The 23,228-nt window shown below is 41.0% G+C and overlaps 2 protein-coding genes across 2 annotated transcripts in view; both read right to left on the reverse strand.

Moving 5' to 3' along the window:
- The window catches only part of NAT10 (N-acetyltransferase 10), a 42,381-nt gene extending 31,070 nt beyond the window's left edge, over positions 1 to 11,311 (reverse strand). The window contains exons 1-6 of the mRNA XM_010358361.2: positions 10,902 to 11,311; positions 8,372 to 8,494; positions 7,875 to 7,966; positions 4,488 to 4,659; positions 2,894 to 3,016; positions 864 to 925 (exon numbers count right to left, since the gene is read on the reverse strand). Of these exons, the coding sequence (XP_010356663.2) occupies positions 864 to 925; positions 2,894 to 3,016; positions 4,488 to 4,659; positions 7,875 to 7,966; positions 8,372 to 8,479 (557 nt within the window). The 5' untranslated portion in view covers positions 8,480 to 8,494; positions 10,902 to 11,311. The remainder of the gene's footprint in view (positions 1 to 863; positions 926 to 2,893; positions 3,017 to 4,487; positions 4,660 to 7,874; positions 7,967 to 8,371; positions 8,495 to 10,901) is intronic.
- A 3,481-nt stretch (positions 11,312 to 14,792) lies between these two features.
- The window catches only part of CAPRIN1 (cell cycle associated protein 1), a 50,841-nt gene continuing 42,405 nt past the window's right edge, over positions 14,793 to 23,228 (reverse strand). Inside the window, exons 16-19 of the mRNA XM_010358360.2 lie at positions 19,859 to 20,053; positions 19,226 to 19,326; positions 18,769 to 18,832; positions 14,793 to 17,226 (exon numbers count right to left, since the gene is read on the reverse strand). Coding sequence (XP_010356662.2) covers positions 17,162 to 17,226; positions 18,769 to 18,832; positions 19,226 to 19,326; positions 19,859 to 20,053 — 425 coding nt within the window. The 3' untranslated portion in view covers positions 14,793 to 17,161. The remainder of the gene's footprint in view (positions 17,227 to 18,768; positions 18,833 to 19,225; positions 19,327 to 19,858; positions 20,054 to 23,228) is intronic.

The raw sequence follows: 23,228 nt of genomic DNA on the forward strand, positions 1-23,228 counted from the left end.
CAAAAATTAGTCAGGCATGGTGGTGGGCTCCTGTAATCCCAGCTACTTGGGAGGCTGAGGCACAAGAATTGCTTGAACCCGGGAGGCAGAGGTTGCAGTGAGCCAAGATCCTGCCACTGTACTCCAGCCTGGGCATCAGAGCGAGACTCTGTCTCAAAAAAATAATAACAATACAAAAAATTAGCCAAGTGTGGTGGCAGGCACCTGAAATCCCAGCTACTCGGGAGGCTGATACAGGAGAATCACTCGACCCAGGAGGCAGAGGTTGCAGTGAGCCAAGATTGCGCCACTACACTCCAGCCTGGGCAACACAGTGAGACTCCGTCTCGAAATAAACAAATAAATAAATAAATATTTAATTTCAGATAACAAATTGTGTATCATATTTGAAATTATGGGTGATCCTTTGCTCGGAAGAAACACTTTGTCGCCTTTTTCTGCCTCTAATTACATCTCACCACCCCCCATATTTTTCTTATCATTTTTACTATGCCAATATGTCATATCCATAATTAAAAGTTTGGAAAAACTAGTGTTCTATGAAATATCTTCTGGGAAACAGTGATCCAGAAAAATCACTCCTTTAAAAGATGAGTAAGCTAAGAGCCAGAGAGAGTAACTTGGTTTAACTGAACTGTCAGGGCCAGCAGCAAGACAAAATTGAGGTTTCCTGGCTCCAACTTTCTACTACATTTCACTGCTTCCAGTTAGTCTCACAACTGCTGCTGCTGTCAAGAATTTCATCATTTTTGGAATCTTGTACTACTTTCCCCAATGCAAAAGCAAAGCTTTCCGTTGAGTCCAAGATAAAAATATCCCTCCCAATGTGACTGCCCCACAATTGGGAGGAACTATAGACCTACCTTTCATTAAATCTTCCCACCACATCCTGATGGGCCTCAGTTCTGTACCTGGAATGCACATCCTAACAAAGAAAGACAACATCCATTAACAAAGGCATGCAAACAGTGCTGAGGACCAGGGTCCAAATACAAAGCTCTATCCAAGGAGACATGGGCAATCTTGCTGGAAACAAAATCACTCCCACACACCCTGCTGTGCCAAGTGGTATTTGCTAAAACTGGGATCAGACACCGTATGCAATGTTACTTATTAAAATCTTTCACTTTTCCACATTTTTTTCTAGCATCCTAAGTTATATTCATTTCATAAAACTGGCATGCTGTGTGCCAGATATGCTGTGTTATACACTAGTGAACAAAGCATGATCTCTGTTCTCATGGCACTTGGAGTGTAATGGAGGAAGAAAAATGAGTAGATACATATACATTTTGGCAAATGCTACATGTGAAATACAGACTGCACGGATAGCAAGTGGGGGTCACTTATGTAGGGTAATGAGGGAGGGCCTCTCTGAGATAAGCTGAGGCCTGAAGGGTAAGTAGGTAGCCATGTAAGAGAGAGAGGAAGAACAAACTGATGTGAACACAAAGTCATTCATTCACTCTCAAATATCTAAGGAATGCTTACTAAATGCCAGGCACTCTTCTAAGATCTGGAAAAGTAACAGCAAGGAAAACTAACTCTCTGTTCCAATCAAATTTATTTATTTATTTATTTATTTTTATTTTTTTACTTTTTGAGACGGAGTCTTGCTCTGTCGCTCAGGCTGGAGTGCAGTGGCGTGACCTCAGCTCACTGCAACCTCCACCTCCTGAGTTCAAGCGATTTTCCTGCCTCAGCCTCCCTAGTAGCTGGAATTACAGGTGTGTGCCACCATAAGTGGTTAATTTTTTTTGTATTTTTGGTAGAGATGAGGTTTCACCATGTTGGCCAGGCTGGTCTTAAACTCTTGACCTAAGGTGATCCGCCCATCTCAGACTCCCAAAGTGCTGGGATTACAGGCGTGAGCCACTGTGCCTAGCCTTCCAATGAAATTTAGAGACTAGTACAGAAGGACAGAATAATAATAATAACTTTAGGTAACTGTCAAGTGCTCTGAAGAAAAATAAAGCCGGTTAAGGAGTGACAGGCAGAGCTGCCTACTGTAAACAGGGTGTGAGGAAAGACCACACGGATGAGGTGATATCTGAGCAAGGACTTGAATGCAATGAGGAAGTGAGCCAGGCAGAGGTCCAGAGGAAGCACATTCCAGTGGGAACAGCAAGTGTCAAGGCTCTAGCATGAGTGTGTGCTGGGCATGCCCGAGGACGTTCGAGGAGGCCAAAAGGGCTGTAGTGCAAGTGATGATGGGAGAAGTAATGACAAGAAACAGCCCCTAAGATTTGAGGAAAGTTCATTTCATCAGACCAAGTCCAAGCCGACCACCATTACAGAGCTGTTGGGCATGGGCATGACTTAAAACTTGCCTCTGAACACTGACTTGGCAACACTGATAGAGAGAGGAGACCAGCTCTGCATCAGTGAGACATATCCCTAACTCCTCACCACGTCCTCAGTGTCTTTTGCTTTGGGAGAACAGAATATCTGCTGGAGTTGAAATTCTTGCCAAACTGGGAGTACAACTAGCAAATGTTCCTTAGTCATCCATTAGGATAAGGGCCAGTGAGGAGTCTGCACATGGTCCTTTTTTTTTTTGCAATACACAAATTTAGGCACTGGCATTGCTCCTTATACAGTATTATTCCAGAAAACTTAACTACATAAAAGCTGCATCATATCTGAATCTCACTGGTGTAGAATTTGCAAATGCCTGAAAACAAAGGTGAAATTAAGAGATTCCTAGGCACACTCAGGGACCCTGAGATTTAACTGCAGTGACTTTTTCACTAGTTAAAATCAAAGAGCTCTTAGCCCTGAGGCTGTGCTGGCTACTCACTGGAGCTGCCCAACAGGAATTCTTTAAAGAAAGCAGAACACAGCCAAAACAGATTTACTTGAACCCTCACAAGTTAAAAAAACAGTTGCTTACCATGGTCATTGTGTACAACTGCTTGAGTGAGTTCATGGTCCGTAGGAGGATGACCACTAGCCCACCACCTTCCACTGTTTCTACAGTCCTGGCCAGCAAGTTTGGAGTTAAGGCTTCGAAATCCTGGAAGAAGGGGGTGTGAGAAAGGGTATTCATGCGAATACCAACCCAAGGGACTTTTTTTTTGAGATGGAGTCTCGCTCTGTCACCCAGGCTGCAATGCGGTGGCACAATCTTGGCTCACGACCCACCTGGGCCTCCCAAAATGCTGGGATTACAGGTGAGCCACCGCACCTGGCCCAACCCAAGGGACTCTTAACCAGAGCAAGGTGATAAGGCAAAAAGACGACTTCAGAGCATAAAGCTAAGACCGTACTTCTTCCCACCTTGACTTCCCAGGATACACACACGGGGCACCACAGAAGAGGACCGAGCCCCCGAATATATGAATACCTGGTTTTATATGCCAAAAATGGGTCTCTTATTAGAGACACTGTTTTATATGTCAAAAACCTCTCTGATAAAATCTGATTTGGAAACAAATTTTCCAACCTTCATTGATTCACACTTGAATTTCAGAAACATCTTACATTTTCTGACATTTATAGCCCAAACCTGTTTGACAAAACTATACCACATGGGGGAGCTACTGCTCCCAGGAGTCATTACTCAGGCAATTGATCAAGGCAGCAAGCAGAAGACCGCTCCCTACGAATCAGTGATCACCCAGGGCATTCCCCTGAGTAAAGGTGAAAGAGGCAAAACGCCCTCTTTTTTGATCTCCAAGGTGGGAAGTAAGCCAGGAGTACAGGAGACAACCCATATTTTCTGAGGTATGTAACTCGACATAATAAAGGGCACAGTCGTAGGTGTATATAATGAACACAATGAATGTGGGGATTTGTGCTTAATTTTGTCTTGTCTTTTTTGGGAGAATGGGGAAGGGAGGTGGCACAGGAGTCAAAGAAACAAAATAAAACAAAGACCACCAGAGCTTACACGCACATGCATACACACACACACACAAAGTGACACTTAGTCTATTAACTTGCCAGGCAAGAGAATACACACCAGTGCAGAAATTCACCAAGTAGTCTCTGAGAGATAAAGTGAGGAGTTTTTAAGGGCTAGAAAGGGGGAGAGGGGCCTTCATGGTGGGTATGCTACTCAGGCACTCTGGACAGGACATTTAAGTGCTTTGGTCTGTATTCCAGTTGGAAAACAAGTCCTATTGCTCACTGGACAAGAAAGTCTTTGGTGAACGCCAATAAGGACCTGGGGTCCTAGAGGCACGCAAAGTCTCTGGCATTTGCTTTATCAGCTTTAGCTAGTTAAAACCAGTTATAACAATCCATCACTACAGTTCCTGTGTCTCTAGACAAGTGTTGATTTAAGTAGAAAATTCTCTTTTTATATGGGGTAAGTAACCAAGTGTACTTTGGAAAGTGGCCGGGATTTCCACTAATAATACTTGGGGATAGGGAATATGGGACTCTCCTCTCCTTACTGTACATTTGTTTCCAGTGGAAAGCCAGGCAGCCCAAGCAACCCTCAAGACTCTGCCTTCAATCACAGGCTAGAGGAAATCACCCACCTGCAGCACACACATGCCGAAGGTATTGCCCAGGATCTTGTGGGTCTCATTGTAGTAGCAGTAGCGAATGTTTGTGGCTGCTATGAAGAGTTCAAAGGGGTCATCCTGCTTTATGTTCAATGTTCCATTCTTTATTTTCTTCTGCAGCTGTCGCATTCTTTTCTTCCGGTGACTGCAATCACACGCCCCCAGTCCCATGAGAGTCAGTTAACCAGAGAGGCTAAAGAGTTGGAACCAGGGGACAGGCTCAGTGATCACCCACTTAGACTTTCAGAGCTAGTAGGGAACTTGAAAGTGTAAGGTCCACTTCAGGTGGAGGGCAGTGGAGAGGCATTAGAGTGCTTAAGGGCTTGGAGTAAGAGTGATAAGTCTATGTGTGAACACTGCTATTTTGCTCTGTGACCTCGAGCAAATACTTTGCTTTAAAAGTTGGGTAACAGGGTAGCTAACCCTCACATTTGGCCAAAGCCAGAGCTTGAAACCAAACCTGAGTGGCCTCATTATCTCAGTCATAAGCCAATGCTTCAACTACACTGTGCTGTTCCCCAGAGATCCTGGGAAAGACAAGGTGATGGCACATTACTTTATTCATCCTTCCAAGAGGACTTCCTTCCCGAGAATGTGGGATTATGTCTTCAAGGGCAGGTCTTATATAAGACAATAATGATATAGGACACAGGGATCAGAATGGAATCTGGACATCTCTAAGGAATCCCTGAATTTTTTTGGTCTTAAAAACCCTGCATATCCAGCTGCTATTTACCTTTCCTTTACCAAAAGAGAGAACTAGAACGTTCTAGAATGGAGGATTACAGCTGATCAAAATTTTACCATAGTTGTCTAACTTAATAGCTAGAACAAAGGCCCTTCCTCCTGTGGGCCTCTACTTCCTCATCTATGAACCAAGGCAGTGGGTGAGTTTATCTCCACTGTTCCTTCTGGCTCAGGCCTTAAGCCCATGACTTACAAGCAGGCATTAGCTTGAACATAATGCTCCGCCACAGCAAGGGAGGGGTAGGGCGGAAGAGCTATAAGAGGTACAAAAATATATTTTTAGAAGTGAAGCCAGCTGGTTTAAATTCAAAAGGCAAATCTGCGCAGAAGACTCTGAATTGCCTAATTCCACACCCGTCTCACATTTGCCAAATGAAAAATACTGAAAACCAGAAGCCCTAAAAACTTAAAATTCTGGGATAGGCAGCAAGCCTTATTCTCAATCTGTATTAAAAATGCCTACCTCTCAAAATATGAGAGTATATACAACAGAATACCAATTATGGTTCAAAACCACATACCAGTAATAAACATCTAGATGCTGACAATGCCTAGACAGTGAAATGCTTTTTATTTTCATCTTTGGGTTTTCTGCACTTTTCACATTTCAACAATAAGGCTCTTAAGATTGTCTGGTTTCCTTTAGGCAGAATCCCTTTACTTTAAGACCATAGGACAGGGGCAAGTTTAGCCTCTGGAACTAATTTCAATTAAAATAATTTTAGAGCCTGTTAACAATACATCCAACTCAATGTATACTGAGTACCTATGACAAACATGCTAAAACAGTTGAAAATATGAAAATACAAAGATAAATAGGAGAGGGCTCCTAACTGAATGAGCTTATCACCTGAAAGCAAAAAAAAAAAAAAAAAAAAAAAAGATAAAAGAAAAAAAAATGAACGTTAAGTCACAGTATGTACGTGACTCTATCCCAAAGCAAGAGCATCCAGTGACAAACATTATAGGAGAAGGACAAGTGCAGAGGAAGGTAGAGGAACCATCAGGTATGACTGGGGGGCTCGGGAAAAGTTTCATGGAGGAGGCAGGCCCTGAGAACCAGGGAGGATTTCAGTAGGTGATACCATGGAGGTGGAAGTGGCATTCCAAGCAGAGGAGACAGCATGAGCAAAGAAAAGCAGGGTGGTTACTCACAGCATAAAGCAGCCAGAGCTGGAGACAGGCTTTCAGAGTCAGATCGGAGATGAGCACATTTGGAAATTAGAAGAGTCTCAAGGACAGAATCGCATATGCCAGCTAGGTTTAGAGTAAGGAGACAAGATCCAGGGAAAGAGAAGAGCTCCAGAAGGTAGTCTGAGTAAAGACACTGAAGCCAAAAAACGAGACTATTTCTGAGATGATGCCATGGTGGTTATCTGCCAAGGAAGAGCACTCCCCATCACATCCCAAACTTCTCCAAACACAAAGTTGTAGGTAGAACTTCCAACTTCCTATTATACTATGACCAACCCCACCCTCCTCTGGCCAGGAGTAGGCATCTTTCCACCAGAATTTTGGGAAAAAGTCCAATTTCCACATGGCTGGGCCTGAAACAAGGAAAACTCCAGTGTTGTTTCTACTAGGGGGACAACAGAAAACAGAAAGCTGGTCTGCAGTGAGAAAGCTGGTCTGCATAGAGCAGATATGCCGAGATGACAAATTGAGCTGGGAACATTAGCACTCTGGTTCTAGATCACCCGTGAGCAGGGTTGAAATCTTATCCCCTTGGATTCCAGAAAATATCCCATATACCTCAATGAAATCCCTTTGTGCCAAATTGTATTTGTGTTGAAAGTTTGTTATCTGTGACTAAAAGTCTTGACTACCACAGCTTCAAATAGCCTACCGTCAAATACAACAGTGAACTGGTAGAAGAAGAGGCAGAGCTCTGAAAAGGAGGAGAAAGAGAGAGAAAAGTTGACGCATTAGGCATCAATCTGCTGGGGATGTCTAACGGCACAATTTGATCACAATTATAGAAGCAGAAACCAGACTGCAAAAGTGCTACTAAATGCAAAAGATTTCTGTTTTAAGGTATATGGCAATAAAAATGGGAAGAAATGCTAACCTGAGAGAGAAATCTGGGTATGTAAGTAATCAGCTTTTGATAACAGAAAGATCTGAGCATGTTTACAGGAAGGAGAAAGTTTCCAAAGGATATGGGGTGACCAGTAGAGGAAAGACAATAAGGTCCTGAAAGAGGTGAGGGAGGAGACACAGGGTACATAAAGGGATTTTCCTTGGACATAGGATGAGGCATATCCCCCTCCATGAAAGAAGGGGAGAAAAAAAGAGATAGTGAAAAGGTGGAATAAATTTGAGGTAGGAAAGACAGTTTGAAGGAACTTGCAATGAGATGGGCTTAATCGGCCTAGAAAAGCAGGAAGGAAAACCATATGCAGAAGGGAAGGTATTGGATTTGTGACTTAAAAAGCATGAAAATGATTTGAAACTTATTTTCAGGAATGAAGAAAGGATATCAGCTCCATTTGTCCTCAGAGATAGCACCTCCACTAAAGACCCACAAAAAATATGTCAAGGAATCATTTCCTGGCATTTAACTAATGAGCAGGAATCGTAAGTTGGATAAAACACATGAAGAGCCCAGCTTACCTGCTAAACCCCAGCTCTTTCTTATAACACCACAGCACTGAAGGCCGAGCCTTCACAGTTGCTTTGGATAACATGTGATGAAGTATTACCACCTGCCAAACAAAAAAGTCACAGAATTTCAGGCACAAAAGAGACTTTAGAGACTGCCAGGCTTAAGACCTCATTTGACAGATGTGGAAACTAAATTGAGGGCCAGGGAAGGGAAGTGCCCAAGGTCCCTAGGCGAGCAATGACCAGGTTTGGACTAGAAGCCAGGTCACATACAGTTAACCTTGTGGTCAACCCACCACCCCAGGCTTCAAAAGGTATTAGCTTGTCTGCTAATCAATCTAAATACAGAGAATTCACCACTTCCAGGAAATAAAGGTTCCCACTAGGCATCTTACCAGCCAAAGAGATCTTAATGCCATTATGTCCTGAAACACCAGAGTGCTTAAACACGCTGAGTCTTTTGGACAAGAGAAAAAGTAATTCAGGAAACATTTACCAGTTCATACCTGATCTTTTCCTCGATCTCCGACTACAACAAAGAGAGATCTTTGCCGCTCAGCTACCCCATTCTCAATGAGAATCCGGATTCGGTTATCCACCTTTTTCCGATGCATGGTGAAAAATTATTACTAAAAGAGAAAGAAATACAACTGGCCATGTGCACTAGACTGTCTAAGAAACATTAGCTGGCTGCCTCTTGTGGGGCCAGGGACTGTGCTAGGCATATCTATAAATATTGTCTTACTTAACCCTCTAAGAGCTCCATAAGGAAGACATCAGTCTCTAGTTTTAAACTCAGGAAACCTTTGGCTTGGGAGGTGAGAAAACCTTCCCTCAGCCTGGGAAGCCTGTAATTCACCTCTATTAAAGTCTTTTTAAAAATCAGAAACTTGTATATTCAAAAAAGTAGGAGAATGACTAAAATACATAGGGTATATCCAAATATCCAAAGCATTTTGTTTGTTTTTGAGACGGAGTCTCACTCTGTCGCCAGGCTGGAGTGCAGTGGCATGATCTTGGCTTCCTGCTACCTCTGCCTCCTGGGTTCAACCAATCCTCCTGCCTCAGCCTCCCGAGTAGCTGCGACTACAGGCACACGTTGGCCAGGATGGTCTCGATCTCTTGACCACCCAGTCCGCCCACCTCAGCCTCCCAAAGTGCTGGGATTACAGGCATGAGCCAACACACTCAGCCAAGCATTTTTAATAACTAAGGATATGGATATAGGTGTTTATGACAGAATCATGACAGAATAAAGTATGATAACATTTCTGATGCATACACATAACAGAGGGGAAAAAAAGACTGGAAGGAAGTATCAAAGTATAAAGTAGCTACTTCTGGATGGTGGGACTTTTATTTTGTTCTTTTGTTTTTGTGGAGTCTTAAAAAATTCACGTGTTACTAATAAAGTCAGGGAAATCAATAACTATCAATGAATAATTCCATGTGTGCGTCCAAAATGTTTCCTCATTTTAGGGAAAACTATACGGAAGCCTTTGTACAGACAGACCTCAAAAGTTCTCGCGGAAGTTCTCGCCGGGTGTGGTGGTTCACGCCTGTAAGCCCAGCACTTTGAAAGGCAGAGGCGGGTGGATCACCCGGGAATTCGAGACCAGCCTGGCCAACATGGCGAAACCCCATCTCTACCAAAAATACAAAACTTAGCCGGGAGTGGTGGTGGAGCTGCAGGAGAGGCTGAGGCAAGAGAATCACTTGAAACCGGGAGGCGGAAGTTGCAGTGAGCCGAGATCATGTGCCATTGCACTCCAACCTAGGCGACAGAGCGAGACTCTGTCTCAAAAAAAAAAAAAAAAAAAAAAGTTCTGTGATTACCTACAGTAAAATATTGCATCATCACAATAAAAACGTCAGAAATATCACTGTAAAAGTAACATGCTACTTAGATGTAAAAGTGACATGCTACTTAGAAATTCCGGTACCTACTGCATTATAAACATAAAGCTTATTTACTGAACCATACCACACTTTAACTGTCCCTTCTAACCTTTCAATCCAAACACAGATTTTAGCATATGTCTTACTATAAAACACTAAGTCAAGGACCTCAATTTATAAGTAAAGGAGAAAGTATAAAGAATTCAAATACCCCGAGGCAGAAAAACGACAGAGACAGAATTTACCCTCAAGTCTTCCCGACTCCAAAACCTGAGCTCTTCCCAGTTCACCAATCTTCTCAACTTGTAAACCCTGTGTTGCCGGCCACATAAAGAGCCCGCAAAAATCAATCAACAACTAATTAATGGGGGCTGCCTCTTGCTCTAGCTACTGTGGGAGCCCCAGAAGTAGTACCACAAGGCCCTTGACTTCAAGCCTGCATTCTTCTTGAAGAAGGTATTTAAATGAATGAGATGAGGAACAAAATAATAAGTAAAATTAGATGTAAAAAAAAACAGCTATAGTGAGGGGTCAGATGAAGGAAGCGCTGAGATTACTACAGGCTGAAGCTGTCATGGAAGGCCTGGATGGGGAAGGCCTTGGAGGTGATTATTTTTCACTCACTCATTCATTTATCTATCTACACATAACATCTAGGTGGCAGGCACCACTTTAGGTGCACTGGCAAACAAAACCAAGTCCTGAATGTGACTGCTGAATAAAGAGTATAAAGGAATGTGCACAGTGAAGGATTTAAGAACGTGGAAGGATCTGGAATCAGATTACCTAAGTTTAAAGGTTAGAGCTGCCACCAGGCACTGCGGGCAAGCTCTACGGAAAGCAAGTGTTGTCACCCACCCATTCAACCCGACTCCCCAGTTACAGGCACTTAGAGGGTGAGTATCAAGCCACGCAATCCCCGAGGATGCTCGAGAAGCACGCGCCGAGAGCGGCTGCGTATTGGAGAGGTGATTCTGTTATCTAGGAGCGCCCCAAAAGAGGGGTGGAGGACAGTCGGCGTAGGCCAGGTATCCGTCTGGATGCAGAGCCTTCATCCTGAGGCTGGTCCCCTCTCGGGCCAGGAAGAACACAGACACCGATCTTGGCATCCATACCCGGCCCTCCCGCGTTGGGTACCTGCGTCCCGAGCCCGGCGGATCCCAGCCAGTGGAGAAGCAGAAGCACGTGGGAGCACGCAACAACTCCGAAAGAGAAGGCACAGCTGACTGCCCCTAGCGGATGCCTGGTGACCCGGTCTCGGACTTGGCCTGGCTCCGCGGCACGCACCCCTCTCAGGCACTGGTACACAGCACGTGCGCAAGCGCATTAAAGTCGCAGCGATGGCGAGCGAGAAGGGACCTTCCTCAAGGCTGTCGCTGAGTAATGACGTAAGCCACCAGAGGCGGAGCTGGGGCCTAGATGTCCACTGCGGTTGCGCATTTTAGTCTCACTGCTCGCGGTAGCTGGGGTATTGGGTGCGGTTTGCCTCTTCACTCTCTTCATATCCGAACTAAGATACCTTGGCTGAGAAGGGCAAAATAGATGTCCGCACCCCCAGGGCCTGCCCACGTAGGCCCAGGGTTTTCAGCGTCAGCCTGGGTACGCGAGACGCGACGGATCCAGCTGTCTGTGCTCAATTTAACCGATCCCCGGAAGTTGAGGAAACTCGGCCGACTAGAGCTATTTTATTGGTCTCGCTTGTCCCTCCACCCCCACAGTTCTAATCTTACAGATGGGAATCCTGTAATCTACCCATGACTGCTGCCTCTGTACTTTGGAGGCTCCCATTAGGCCTGTATATGGTCGTCAAATGAAATTACTCCCCCTGGGCTTCCAGTAAACTCCAAGAACATGACTACAAGGACAACCTATACATAGTGTGTTGCATTCTTGACTTTGGGGCAGATGGCTGAACTTCAAAAAGCATTATCAACTGCTTGATGTTTCCTCCTGGATACCGCAGATGTCTGAATCCAAACCCCTTCCCCAGATAGACACTTCCAATTTTAATATCAGCAGCAGCACCCATTTAATCCAACATTCATCATGAAATTTTTTTTTAGTTCATTCAGCAAAATGTCAATATGCCCATGCACTATTCTGCTCACAAGGGATAGTGACCAATATGTTACTACCCCTCGTGGTTAATTCTAGGTTGTTTTAAATGCTATTAAGCAAAAGCATCCAGTGAGTGAAGTGACTAAGGGCACTATTTTAGAAGCGAACACGGAAGGCCTCTGACGGGGTGACACTGGATGAAACAAGGACCTGAAATTTAGAAAGAATAAGCCCTGACAGTATCTGAGTGAAATGCTCCCCCATGCCAAAGATGTACATACAAAAGCTCCAAGATGGGGAAGAAGTCCTGGCAGTCTGTGGCCAAAGCAGTGGGCAAGTGAAGGACCAGATTTAGAATTCTAGTCATGATGAGAAACCACTGGAGTTTGTGGGGGACTGGGAAATGAGAAAATGTGCTTTGCCCTCTTAAAAGGCTATTAGGCAAAAAACTAAACCACAGGAAGGCAACGGTAAAAAACGGGAGAACAATTATAAGCTATTGTCACCTGTGCTAGGATGGTAGTCGTGGCAGTGGTTGAAAGTATTAGATAACTGGATATTCAAGTTAAACTACGTGAACTCACTTTTAAGAATTAGATACAGGGTATAAAAGTAAATTGAAGATGGCACCCAAAACATTTGCTCTGATCAACTGGTGTTGGGTAATCAAGGAGTTGATTTGGAATACTGAGAGTCTGACATCCAAGGCCTGGAGAAATCAGCAAAGGATACCGAGTAGTGACCAGTGAGATAGGGTATCTACAGAATCCATTCACCACCACCACCCCATCTCCACCTTAAGTTGGAATCCATTATTTCTCACATGGACCACTCCAACAAGCCTCCGTACCATCTCTTGGTCCGTATGTTCTCAGCATTGCATTGAATGTTATTTAAATGGCAACGTTATTAAGTGAGCCACCACCCCCACCCCAAACAACAATTTTGTTTTTTGGTTTTTTTTTTTTTTTTTTGAGACGAAGTCTCGCTCTGTCGCCCAGGCTGGAGTGCAGTGGCGCCATCTCTGCTCACTGCAACTTACCCGGTTCAAGCGATTCTTCTGCCTCAGCCTCCCGAATAGCTGGGACTACAGGCGCATGCCACCACGCCCGGCTAGTTTCAGTATTTTTAGTAGAGACGGGGTTTCACCATATTGGCCAGGCTGGTCTCAAACTCCTGACCTCATGATCCCCCTGCCTCAGACTCCCGAAGTGCTGGGATTTCAGGCAAGAGCCACCACACCTGGCCCAACACACAGCTTTAAAACCTTCAATAGTTTGCAACTGTTTTTAAGAGAAAACATTTTGCAGCTGTTCTTAAAGAGACAAAACATGAAATGCAACTATTACGCTGTCCACAGTAGTCTTTACCTGTTTCTCTAACCTGTAACTCTGCTAGTCCTTTCTCTTTCCACTTGATCCTGGTACTTTCAGTCACTGGTGATCAGACGTTTAGATATGTTCTTCTCTCCCTTTCTTTTGACTAGTCTACTACCCCTTACCCTTCAAATCTAGCTCAATTACCCCTTTCAGTTGTCTCCCCTGATCATTTTAACTAGGGTATACACTCTCTGTCATGGCTTTAGTATCTACCACATTGCTCCAACATGGCATTTGCTACACTTTGGTGTCGTATCAGTGTCTTTGATTAGACAGTTCAATGAAAGCAGAAACCACAGTGATTTTTGTTACCACTAAATGCCTAGTGCTTGGCATGATGCTGGGCAAAGGATACCCTAATTTGCTGAATAAAGCCTTAGTTCAGTGGCTTAGTACAGTGTGTCTGCCTATTAAACACAGTACTTCAAAGTTGGTATTTCCAAATGAGCAATAATACACGAATGCCTTTGCTAGATGATCAGGAACAAACTGATCTTCCACTGCCTATATTCAAAACAGCCGTACTGTTCACTAACTGGATTAGGCTTCAGAACAGCTTGTTAAAGTAGGATATTAGTAGTAGAGGCTGAGAAGTGTATTAGAAGATGAGGCTATCAGATTTCTTATATAAACCTTTTCCTCTCCTCGCACCAGTAGCAATTCTTCACTTACAGCTTTTGCTGGATGCTTTTTAACAACTTAAGCAGACTTCGTTCAAGGACAGTGAGAAAACCAGGCTTTCATAGAACTTAATCTAATGTAATTTTAAACATTCACTAGTCTTTTCCAGTACTTTTGTAGAATTCAAAATGGAAAAAGGTATGAGCCTTAACAATTTACTTTCATTTTCCTGAGGGGTTTTCCTCCCCATTAACTCCATAAAAAGGACAAGATGAAGGGCAATACTGATTCTGTGAAATCTAACTTACAATCAATTAAAACTTAGAATGCTTAACAGGAACTCAAGTGGAATGCAGATTCCGAGCTTAAAGATGAAATGAAGGGTTTGAATTCGGCACTTACCTGCATTCCATTTCCTCTAGTTATATTACTGAAAGTATAATGAACAAATGTCCTAAAACACTTAGGAAGCTGACTGCTCAACTAGCTGTTAACTGATCACCTCAGTTAATCAACCTTCTGAGAATAAGCACACGTTCTTTGTCTCCTTTAAGTGGAAAAGTCTCCCACATAAGAGTTGCATATAAAAGGAGACAAAAGAACTGTAGAAGCTAACTGATTAGAAATATTTAAAGGATATTTAGTATCAAGGTACAATGATTGAAAAAAACTTTTCTGTATTTTTTAGGAATTATTAGGATCTGGAAATAAAACTGCCCTAATCAAGGTAATCAATGACATTCTACCTTTTTAAGTTTTAAAAAAAAAGTTTCATATCCACATGAGATGATTTATATTGTGCATATACAAAAGTATTTTATATGTGAGCTTGGCTACACCAAGAGGCTACAGTGACACGTGTGACAATCGTTTCCTTGAAACTCTGCTAAAATATGCATTTGACCAAACAAAAGGCCTTCTGCAGCTAAGACAAGCAATCACATATTATACAGAATACTTAGAACCAAGATTCAGATCTTAATGAGACTTATTGAAAGGTTTTCTACCCCATAATGAGGCACCCCTTTAAAAATATGGTCTGAGTAGACATAAAAGATATACATTTAAACTGTGATGGTAAAATAACCAAAAAAAGAAAAATTATAGTTTAAAAAAAGAAACAATTCTTTGAAAAAACATACATAGAATAGTCAAACTATGAACACCTTTACACATTCACAACATCTGCACTAATGCATAGAAGTTCAAAACCTAGAAGGCATTTCTTCCCCATCCCTTCTCTGAAACTGATTCATAGAGGTCACTGTGTGAAGAACTTCAATCCTGATTGTAAATATCATGAAATTATTTTCTACACAGATAGCAAATTTAGTTTTATATAGGATTGCAAGCATACATCATCTAGGGATTACCCAGTAAACCACAAATATTTTATCCATTCCCCTAACATACAGATAACATATGGTTGTGGTACATCCCAGGCAGATGTCATTTAAAGCACGCAAGGGGAGGTGCTAGCAAAAAAATACTCATTTGCCAAAGTAACAGGTTAACCCTTCCAATATGATGTACCACAACCACACATGAGAAAAGTCAAGAACTTATTTTATTTTATTTTAAAATAAACATTGAAGATCCCCCATTTCCCACCACCCTACAAAACTTTTGAATGTGGAATGTTCAACAGCCTATCCATTTTGGTAGGTTACAAAACCAGCAAAAAACTCCAGTTGTCTAATGATGAATGTTTGAGAATAGTTTTGTTTTTAAATAGCTGAGCACCTACTGGAAAAATTCCTGGGCTAAATGCTGAAAATAAAATTTAATTTCTGCACAGAAAACACCATTAACTTAGTAGCCTTTGCTTAAAGGTGGGCTTAATTCTCCATGAAGTCAGAATGAGACAATAAGCAGCATTAAGTTCATAGGCACACAGAACTAGTGCTCAAACTGCTAGCATAAATTCCAACAGAGTACATAAGGCTAAGTCACTACTCAAGTGTCCATTTCCATCAAATTTAGAGACTCTCCCTATGCATCTAAGGGAAGGAATTATCACTTTGAATATAAATGCCTCCAGGAGAAAAGGAGAATTCAGGTAAGGTTAAATTAGACAAAAGATAATAAGTGCAAGTACTAGAGAAATGTTGCTGGAGATAACCATAAAATTTGTGACACTAACGTGGTATGGGGGTGAATCACATAAGCTGCTAGCTGTTGAACACCAGTGTTTCAAGATACAACTTTTATAAACATGTTTTATTTGTTTTGCTTATACCATCAGAACTGAAACTACCGTCTGTGATTTCCCTAAAACAGGGAAATCAATCTAAAACACATACTGGTGCCTTTCAAAAGATAGCAATTGAAAAGGGTGGTAGCAGCAGGCATTTGGTATCTTTTCCTTTTAAAAAAAAGCTTTCAAGCTGAAGGAAAAACCTGTGACCAAGAGTGTTATGATTATCCACTAGAGATTTCATCAGTACCTGTACCAATTTAGGTGACAATACAGCAAAATCCAAGGATTAGTGACAGACAATGTACATGTCATAAGGAATGATAGTACCAATCCTTACAGAAGTCATTGTCTCAAAAAAACTGTTAAGTGTTCAAAAAGGTATCTAAATATTTCACATTAAGTACAGAAGCGGCCATCCAGATTACATCCCATATCTGTTGCATATTTTTCAAAAAGTGCCAATCAAAGCCTAATTTTGCATCTTGGCTTTGTCTTATACAGTATCAGCTGTTAAAAAGCATTTTACATGTGTTTTTAACCACAGTTGTTTGGCCAGATGAACAGTGCTGTGTCAAAGCTGGTAGCCAGCCTTATAGGTGTGATTAGGACCCATGCATAATTTGGTATGCATCTGAACGTTCAGTGCTCCAATTTAACTGGAAAAGCTGTGAAATGCAGTTTTTCTGCCAAACCACACTCCACTCCTTTCATCTTCCTTTCTAGGGAAATATTTTAGTTTGTCAGTTACCATTGAGTAACTCAAGGGCTGATTTGTAGATTTTATCCAATGTCGAAAAAGTCAATCTTGCCTTTATCAAGCCACTTCAAATAACTATGGAGATTATCATCACCCTGTAAAGTATATTGTTTTACTCCTAAGCAAGGGTGAGGAATCTGAGTATCATGTGCAAGGTTCAAGATGACGCTTAGGACAGAACATGCAGAGTAAAAATAGTTTCCTTCCATATCCAGGTAATAGAAAGCTGACAATTGTAGTCCTGTCTTTATGGGATGAAAACAGTCCCTTTACAATAAGTTTCCTGAAAGGGAGAACAAATAGATAATAACTCTTCTGGTAACATATTATGGTACACTGGCCAGTGTGTTTTTGGCGATTAAACATAATCCTGTGAATCAGATTAATTCACTTGCTGAGTGTTCATTTGCGGCATCCCTCTGTTGGGTCTTGGGGGCCCTCCACGACCTAGAAGACAAAAATGGCATTTGATTTTTCTTTCAAATATTATTTGTTTTGCCTTCAAGCAGATTTTCATCTGAAGTCAAGAAGCATGTGGGCATCCTGTCACCACATTATTAGGCTTAAGAGGTCAATTCTTCAGTGTTCAAGTTTCCCCTGTCCTGGAAGTTGTCATGCGCAAATTTGCTCATGTTCTCTTAGCTAAAAGAAGAGTAGAGCTAATGGAGTATTCCACCAGTACTCATTCATTCATTCATTCAACAAGTATTTATTGAGTGCCTACTATGTGCCAGGCACCGTCATCAAGCGTTGGGAATAGATACAGCAGAGAAGACAGACAAGGTACCTGCTCTCATGGAGCTTACATTCTAGTGTACACTCTAGCTTACATTTCAGTAGTAAGTAACATCATACTATCAAAATTAATAAAAGCACCAGAATGAAAACAGACCTTATTACCTAAACTGTTAAAAAGAAACTACATAACATTCAAAATTGTATAATGACTTTTAACAGATAAAGTAACTTTTCGCATGCTGTTAAAACAGATTTTTAGCTATCAGTTTGAACTCAACTTTCATCGAATATGCTACAAGGTGGGAAAGAAGAACATAACCCACATTCACATGCAAATATCTTTTGATATTTCTAGTCAAGTCAGTAATTCCCAAGTGATCCATTAATTTTTAGAAAAATGTACCTTTTTCCTGGCCAGTTTCTACTAGCATTCAAATCAAAGTACTTTGTAATTCCTCCTTAACACACATTTTATACATGTTATGGCCAATAGAGGAAACCTATTTGATGTTTAACCTCCCTCAAATCAGAGAACCATTTAGAATTTCAGACTACATGAAATGCTAGCTCTAACTGTTAAATAGGTTAACTTCCTGCCAGAATGGGAAGTAGTTTTCCCATAGTAAAAGAAAAACCAAAAACTCTCCAAACCTGTAATTTTTTTTAAGTATAGTTCAATAAGTTAGGAATTTGGGAGTTTTGTTTAAAAGTCAGAAATAACTTGATATTTATATCACTAATAGAGGTCCAAAAGGCATTGCAAATTCCATTAGTTCTATTACTTCTAAATGGTTCTCTAAATGTTAACTATGGCTTATCCGGCCATTAAAGGGTGTCTGGCCTTAAAATATAATAGGCATGTTTCCAAAAAATGAAAGAGGAATAATAAATTTATATAAATGTTCAATCTCATTCCAAAAATGTCTTACAAAAATGTTTCAGTAAGTACTTCCTAAAAACATTTAGCAGGTTTTAGGACCTGAAAAATAATTTTCAGTTGGAAAAACACTTTTTCTGAGGAAGAGAATATGTTCTAGTTTTCAAGACAGTTTATATAGTAACAGGGAAAGTCATTCAAAAATTAAAATTTGGGTCCAAGATTAAGTTTTAGAAACAGAGCATTTCATTTAATCCCTAGCAACAAGTCTGGAAAGGATAAATGTATTCCTAACATGCAGACTATGAACAGCTCTTCCAAGGCCAGAACAGAAGCTCCACTTAGGAGCTAGGATCACCACCACAAAATATTACCTCGTGGGGCTCCCCGTGGTCCACTCTGCCCAGAGCCTCGCTTGAAATTCTGCTGATATCCATCCTAAAAGACAAGCTAGTTAGTATTGAAAAGGTACTTTTTAAAAAATTCTTACCCATCTATTCTTTCAGTCTAACACTCAATACAGAATTCTTCCTTAATTTTTTAGACACTTCAGTATATCACGGCTACACCTTATTCTGTAATTGTTGAACTTCTATTCTCAAGAACATTCAGTGAAATATATTTCTCTGCTCTTGGAAATCACTGTCTTTAACAAGCTTTACTAAAGGAGTACTTATGTTACAAGTGCTAAAAGCTTTTGTTTCAACAAAGTGTCTTGGACACCACAAAGTTAATGCCAAATTAGTTACTTAGGTTCATTAAGCAAATACATTAAGTAACTTTCATTGGTATACTTAGTTCAGGTTTACACTTTAGAACTGCTTTACCTACCCGTTGATAGCCAGAGTAATCCCGGGGAGCACTGAACTGAGACTGTGTATAACCACTGTTTGGAGTGTTAGAGAATGAAGGGCGGTAACCATCATATCCTCCTAAAATTTAGGACAAGAAAAGAAATAATTTTCTTATCTTCACAAGGAATTTTTACTCTTATTAATGAAGATGGGAAGAACTAGAAAATTGTAAGTCAGGCTAATCAAATTAATTTCCAATTTCCTATCTTGATCCAATCTGTTTATAAATTTCTATAAGTACTAACGGCCCCTCAGAAGATAAACTTTTAACCCATCTATGCATGTAAACACACATCTATACAAACATAATAAACAATCCCCATAAGTTTTGGTAATGTGGAAAATACTTATCCTCCAGGAGATAGTGGTAGACATTAATTTGACATAACCAAATGAACAAAAATTCCATGATTTGTTATTTAAATAACAAATTATACCAAATACACAAATTATACCAATTATATCAAAATATACATTTAGTTTAAATTGTACATAAGAGGCTAATACAGATACATCCTTCCCAAAAACTGTGTGATAATATTTTACAAATCAAAAACTAATTTGAACTAGTAAAAGGTCATTAGAACTTCCCTTTTTAATTTTTCTTTACCTCTGAATCCATTGGCAGGGCCCCGGTATCCATTCATCAAGCCTCTAGCACCACGGGAGCCTCCACGAGACACACCACGACTATTGTAATAGGGCTGATTGCTACGTGGAAATCCAGTGTTCTGCTGAGGAGGCTGCTGGTGGTTACCAGTCACTTGATGGGACTGGTCCGGGGAACCATGGTAAGTGCCAACCACTATAATTTAAAAAAGAAAGAAAAGGGTATATATATACACAGCTCATTACCTTTTGTTCTCCCATGCACTTTCTAGTTTGTGTCTTATACAGTCTCCTTGAAGTTTAATCCTTAAATAAATTTGCATACAATGATAAGGAAAACTAAACATGAATAAAGTCTCTTACCTTTCTCCTACCCTTAGACTAAGCTAATGGGGGTAAAATTCTCCAACCACAATTCCAAACCTTTGAAAGCAGGGTGCATGACTGATCCTTCCAAACAAATTATTTGAAAGGCTATATTAACATCTTCTGAAAGGCATCTACTTTTTAGCACAAGAGACCCAAAATAACTCAAAAGATTTACTCTTAGTACATTACCATATTTTGTACCATGTAATTACTTATTTTCATTATAAAGCTCCTTAGTGGTAGAAATTTTCTTCTTCTTTTAAATATCCTTTGGTACTTAGTAAAACATACAAAACCACTCTCTCATATTTAAGCAGCTATATGGTAGAATATGTCATCAATTACATAGTTTAACTGATCAGCAAAGGCCTTCGATTTATAGCCCTTAATGCCAAATTCCATTTCAAAGTATGTAAAATGGCAAGTATAGCCAATTTAGAAAACAATCACATGGTACTCACATTGGCACTCAACCCACTTGAGGCTAAGGTTCTAGAACATACACACTAACATATATACAAGCTCTATCCACAATGGAGAGAGTTCTAGAATCTAGAAATTTTCAAAAATTAAATACTACTGAACAATGTATATAATTCAAAGAGGAGAAAAAAATAGGGTGCTAAAAGTACCTCTGGGAGGTGAGAAAGGCAACAGAGCAAAGGAAAGCCCACACACTAACAACAAGGGTCAAAGGTGCTGGCCAACCCAAATCTCCTCTTTTGGGGCAGAGAGAAAAGCAGCTGTATGACTCTTGAAAATCTTTACTTGACCTATTTTTACATCCTTAAGAAACTCCAAATACATTAATAGTTGTTAGAATCCTATTTTACGATGAAAGCACTAGGGAATACCTAAGGAAAAGAGAGAGCCATGGCTCCTCTTGAATTACTTAATAAACCAACTACATCAGTGTCATCTTTTTATATAGATTGCCTTTTATTACATTCCCAAAATTAAAAATTATAAGTGAATGACAAATACACATAACATTTGCCATTAAAGTGGTTAATTTGTATCCATGTACAATGTATCCAAAAGAACTGAATTTTAGAATCACTTTTTATCAATAACAGCTTGTAATCTTGATCAAATCTCACTGTAAGAAATTCATAGCAAGGCTGAGTACAGTGGCTCACGCTGGTAATGCCAGCACTTTGGGAGACCAAGGTGAGCAGACTGCTTGAGCTCAGGATTTTGAGACCAGCTGGGCAACAGTGAGACCCCATCTCAACAACAACAAAAATACAAAAACTTAGCTAGGCATGGTGGTGCATGCCTGTGGTCCCAGCTACTTGGGAGGCTGAGGTGGGAAGATGGCTTAAGCCTGGAAGGCAGAGGTTGTAGTGAGTCGAGATGGTACCACTGCACTCCAGTCTGGGAGACAAGAGCCAGACTGTGTCTCAAAAAAGGAAAGAAAGAAAGGAAGCAACTCACAGCAACAACTTAAGTGTGATCTTTATTTAATTTTTACTTTTAAGACAAGGTCTAGCTCTCTCACCCAGTGTTGCTGTTGGAGTTCAGTCAAATAATCATGGCTCACTGCAACCTTGAACTCCTGGGCTCAAGTGATCCTCCAGCCTCAGCCTCCTGAGGAGCTCCGACTACAGGCATTCACCACCTCACCCTGCTAATTTCTGTATTTACTTTATAGAGGTGGGGCTCTCACTATGTTGCCCAGGTTGGTCTCAAACTCCTGGTCTTAAGCGGGCCTCCCAAAGAGCTGGGATTACTGGCGTGAGCCACCACACCCAGTCTTCATTTTATTTTAAAATACCCACATTCCTACTTAAATTTTGGTAAAGTATAAATGTGTAGGCCATTTTAAAAAGCCAAAGATTCTTTTGTCATGTTGTTCCTGATTAGACACTAATTCAAATTAAAACACAATTTCTAGAATGATGGGACATACTGAAATGATTTGTTCAACAAATATCAGGCCAGGCATGGTGGCTCACGCCTGTAATCCCAGCACTTTGGAAGGCCGAAGCGGGTGGATCACCTGAGGCTTGAGGCAGGAGGCCGAGGCAGGAGAATTGCTTGAACCCAAGCGATTGAACCCGAGACGCAGAGGTTGCAGTGAGCCAAGATCGTGTCATTGCACTGGACAACGGCCCACAATGTATACATGTTATTTCATCATGAACACCTGGCCTCAAGCAATCCTCCCACCTCAGCCTCAAATGTAGCTGGGATTACAGGTGCCAGCCATGAAGCCTGCCCACAATGTACACACATTTCAACACATTATGCCGTATGTGATAAATACACATATATATAGTTTCTATTTCTCAATTAAAAATAAATAAATGAACTTTTAAAAAAAAAAAAATAGAAAAGCAATCCATGTACTTCTCAGTGGGAGAAAGTTTTCGGCAAGAACTTGGAAAGGAAGTATGAAGGCCCTGAGATTAAAAGAGAACTTGCTGCATGTGTGACTGGTGTGAGTGTAATCCTAGCACTTTGGAAGGCCGAGGCAGGCAGATCACTTGAGCCCAGACCAGGAGTTCAAGACCAGCCTGGACAATATGGTGAAACCCTGTTTCTACCAAGAATACAAAAATACAAAAATACAAAAAAATAAAAATAATAAAAATTTAGCCAAGCATGGTGGCACATGCCTGTGGTACCAGCTACTTGGGGAGACTGAGGTAGAAGGATCCCTTGAACCCGGAGGCAGAGGTTACAGTGAGCCATGGTGATCGCACCACTAGTTTTTATCATTCAGAAGCTGAGCGTAGTATAACTGGTAACTTCTATCAGAATATGGAAGATTCGAGCTTCATATTAGAGATACTGAATACTACAGGACATGTAAGAATTTACTACTGAAAAATCTAATGCTGATCCAAGTTTACCAAGAAACTGAATATAGAAAATTATACAACTTTTCAAAATCGGGCTGACAAAATCAAAGTATTAACTCCTCTGAATGCTGGTTTGTTGTGGGATTCCAATTAAATTCCAAGGAATTAAAGAACCAAAGACCTAAAGAAGACATT

The sequence above is a fragment of the Rhinopithecus roxellana genome, chromosome 15 (genome assembly GCF_007565055.1).
Source record: "Rhinopithecus roxellana isolate Shanxi Qingling chromosome 15, ASM756505v1, whole genome shotgun sequence".
Taxonomy (NCBI): Eukaryota; Metazoa; Chordata; class Mammalia; order Primates; family Cercopithecidae; genus Rhinopithecus; species Rhinopithecus roxellana.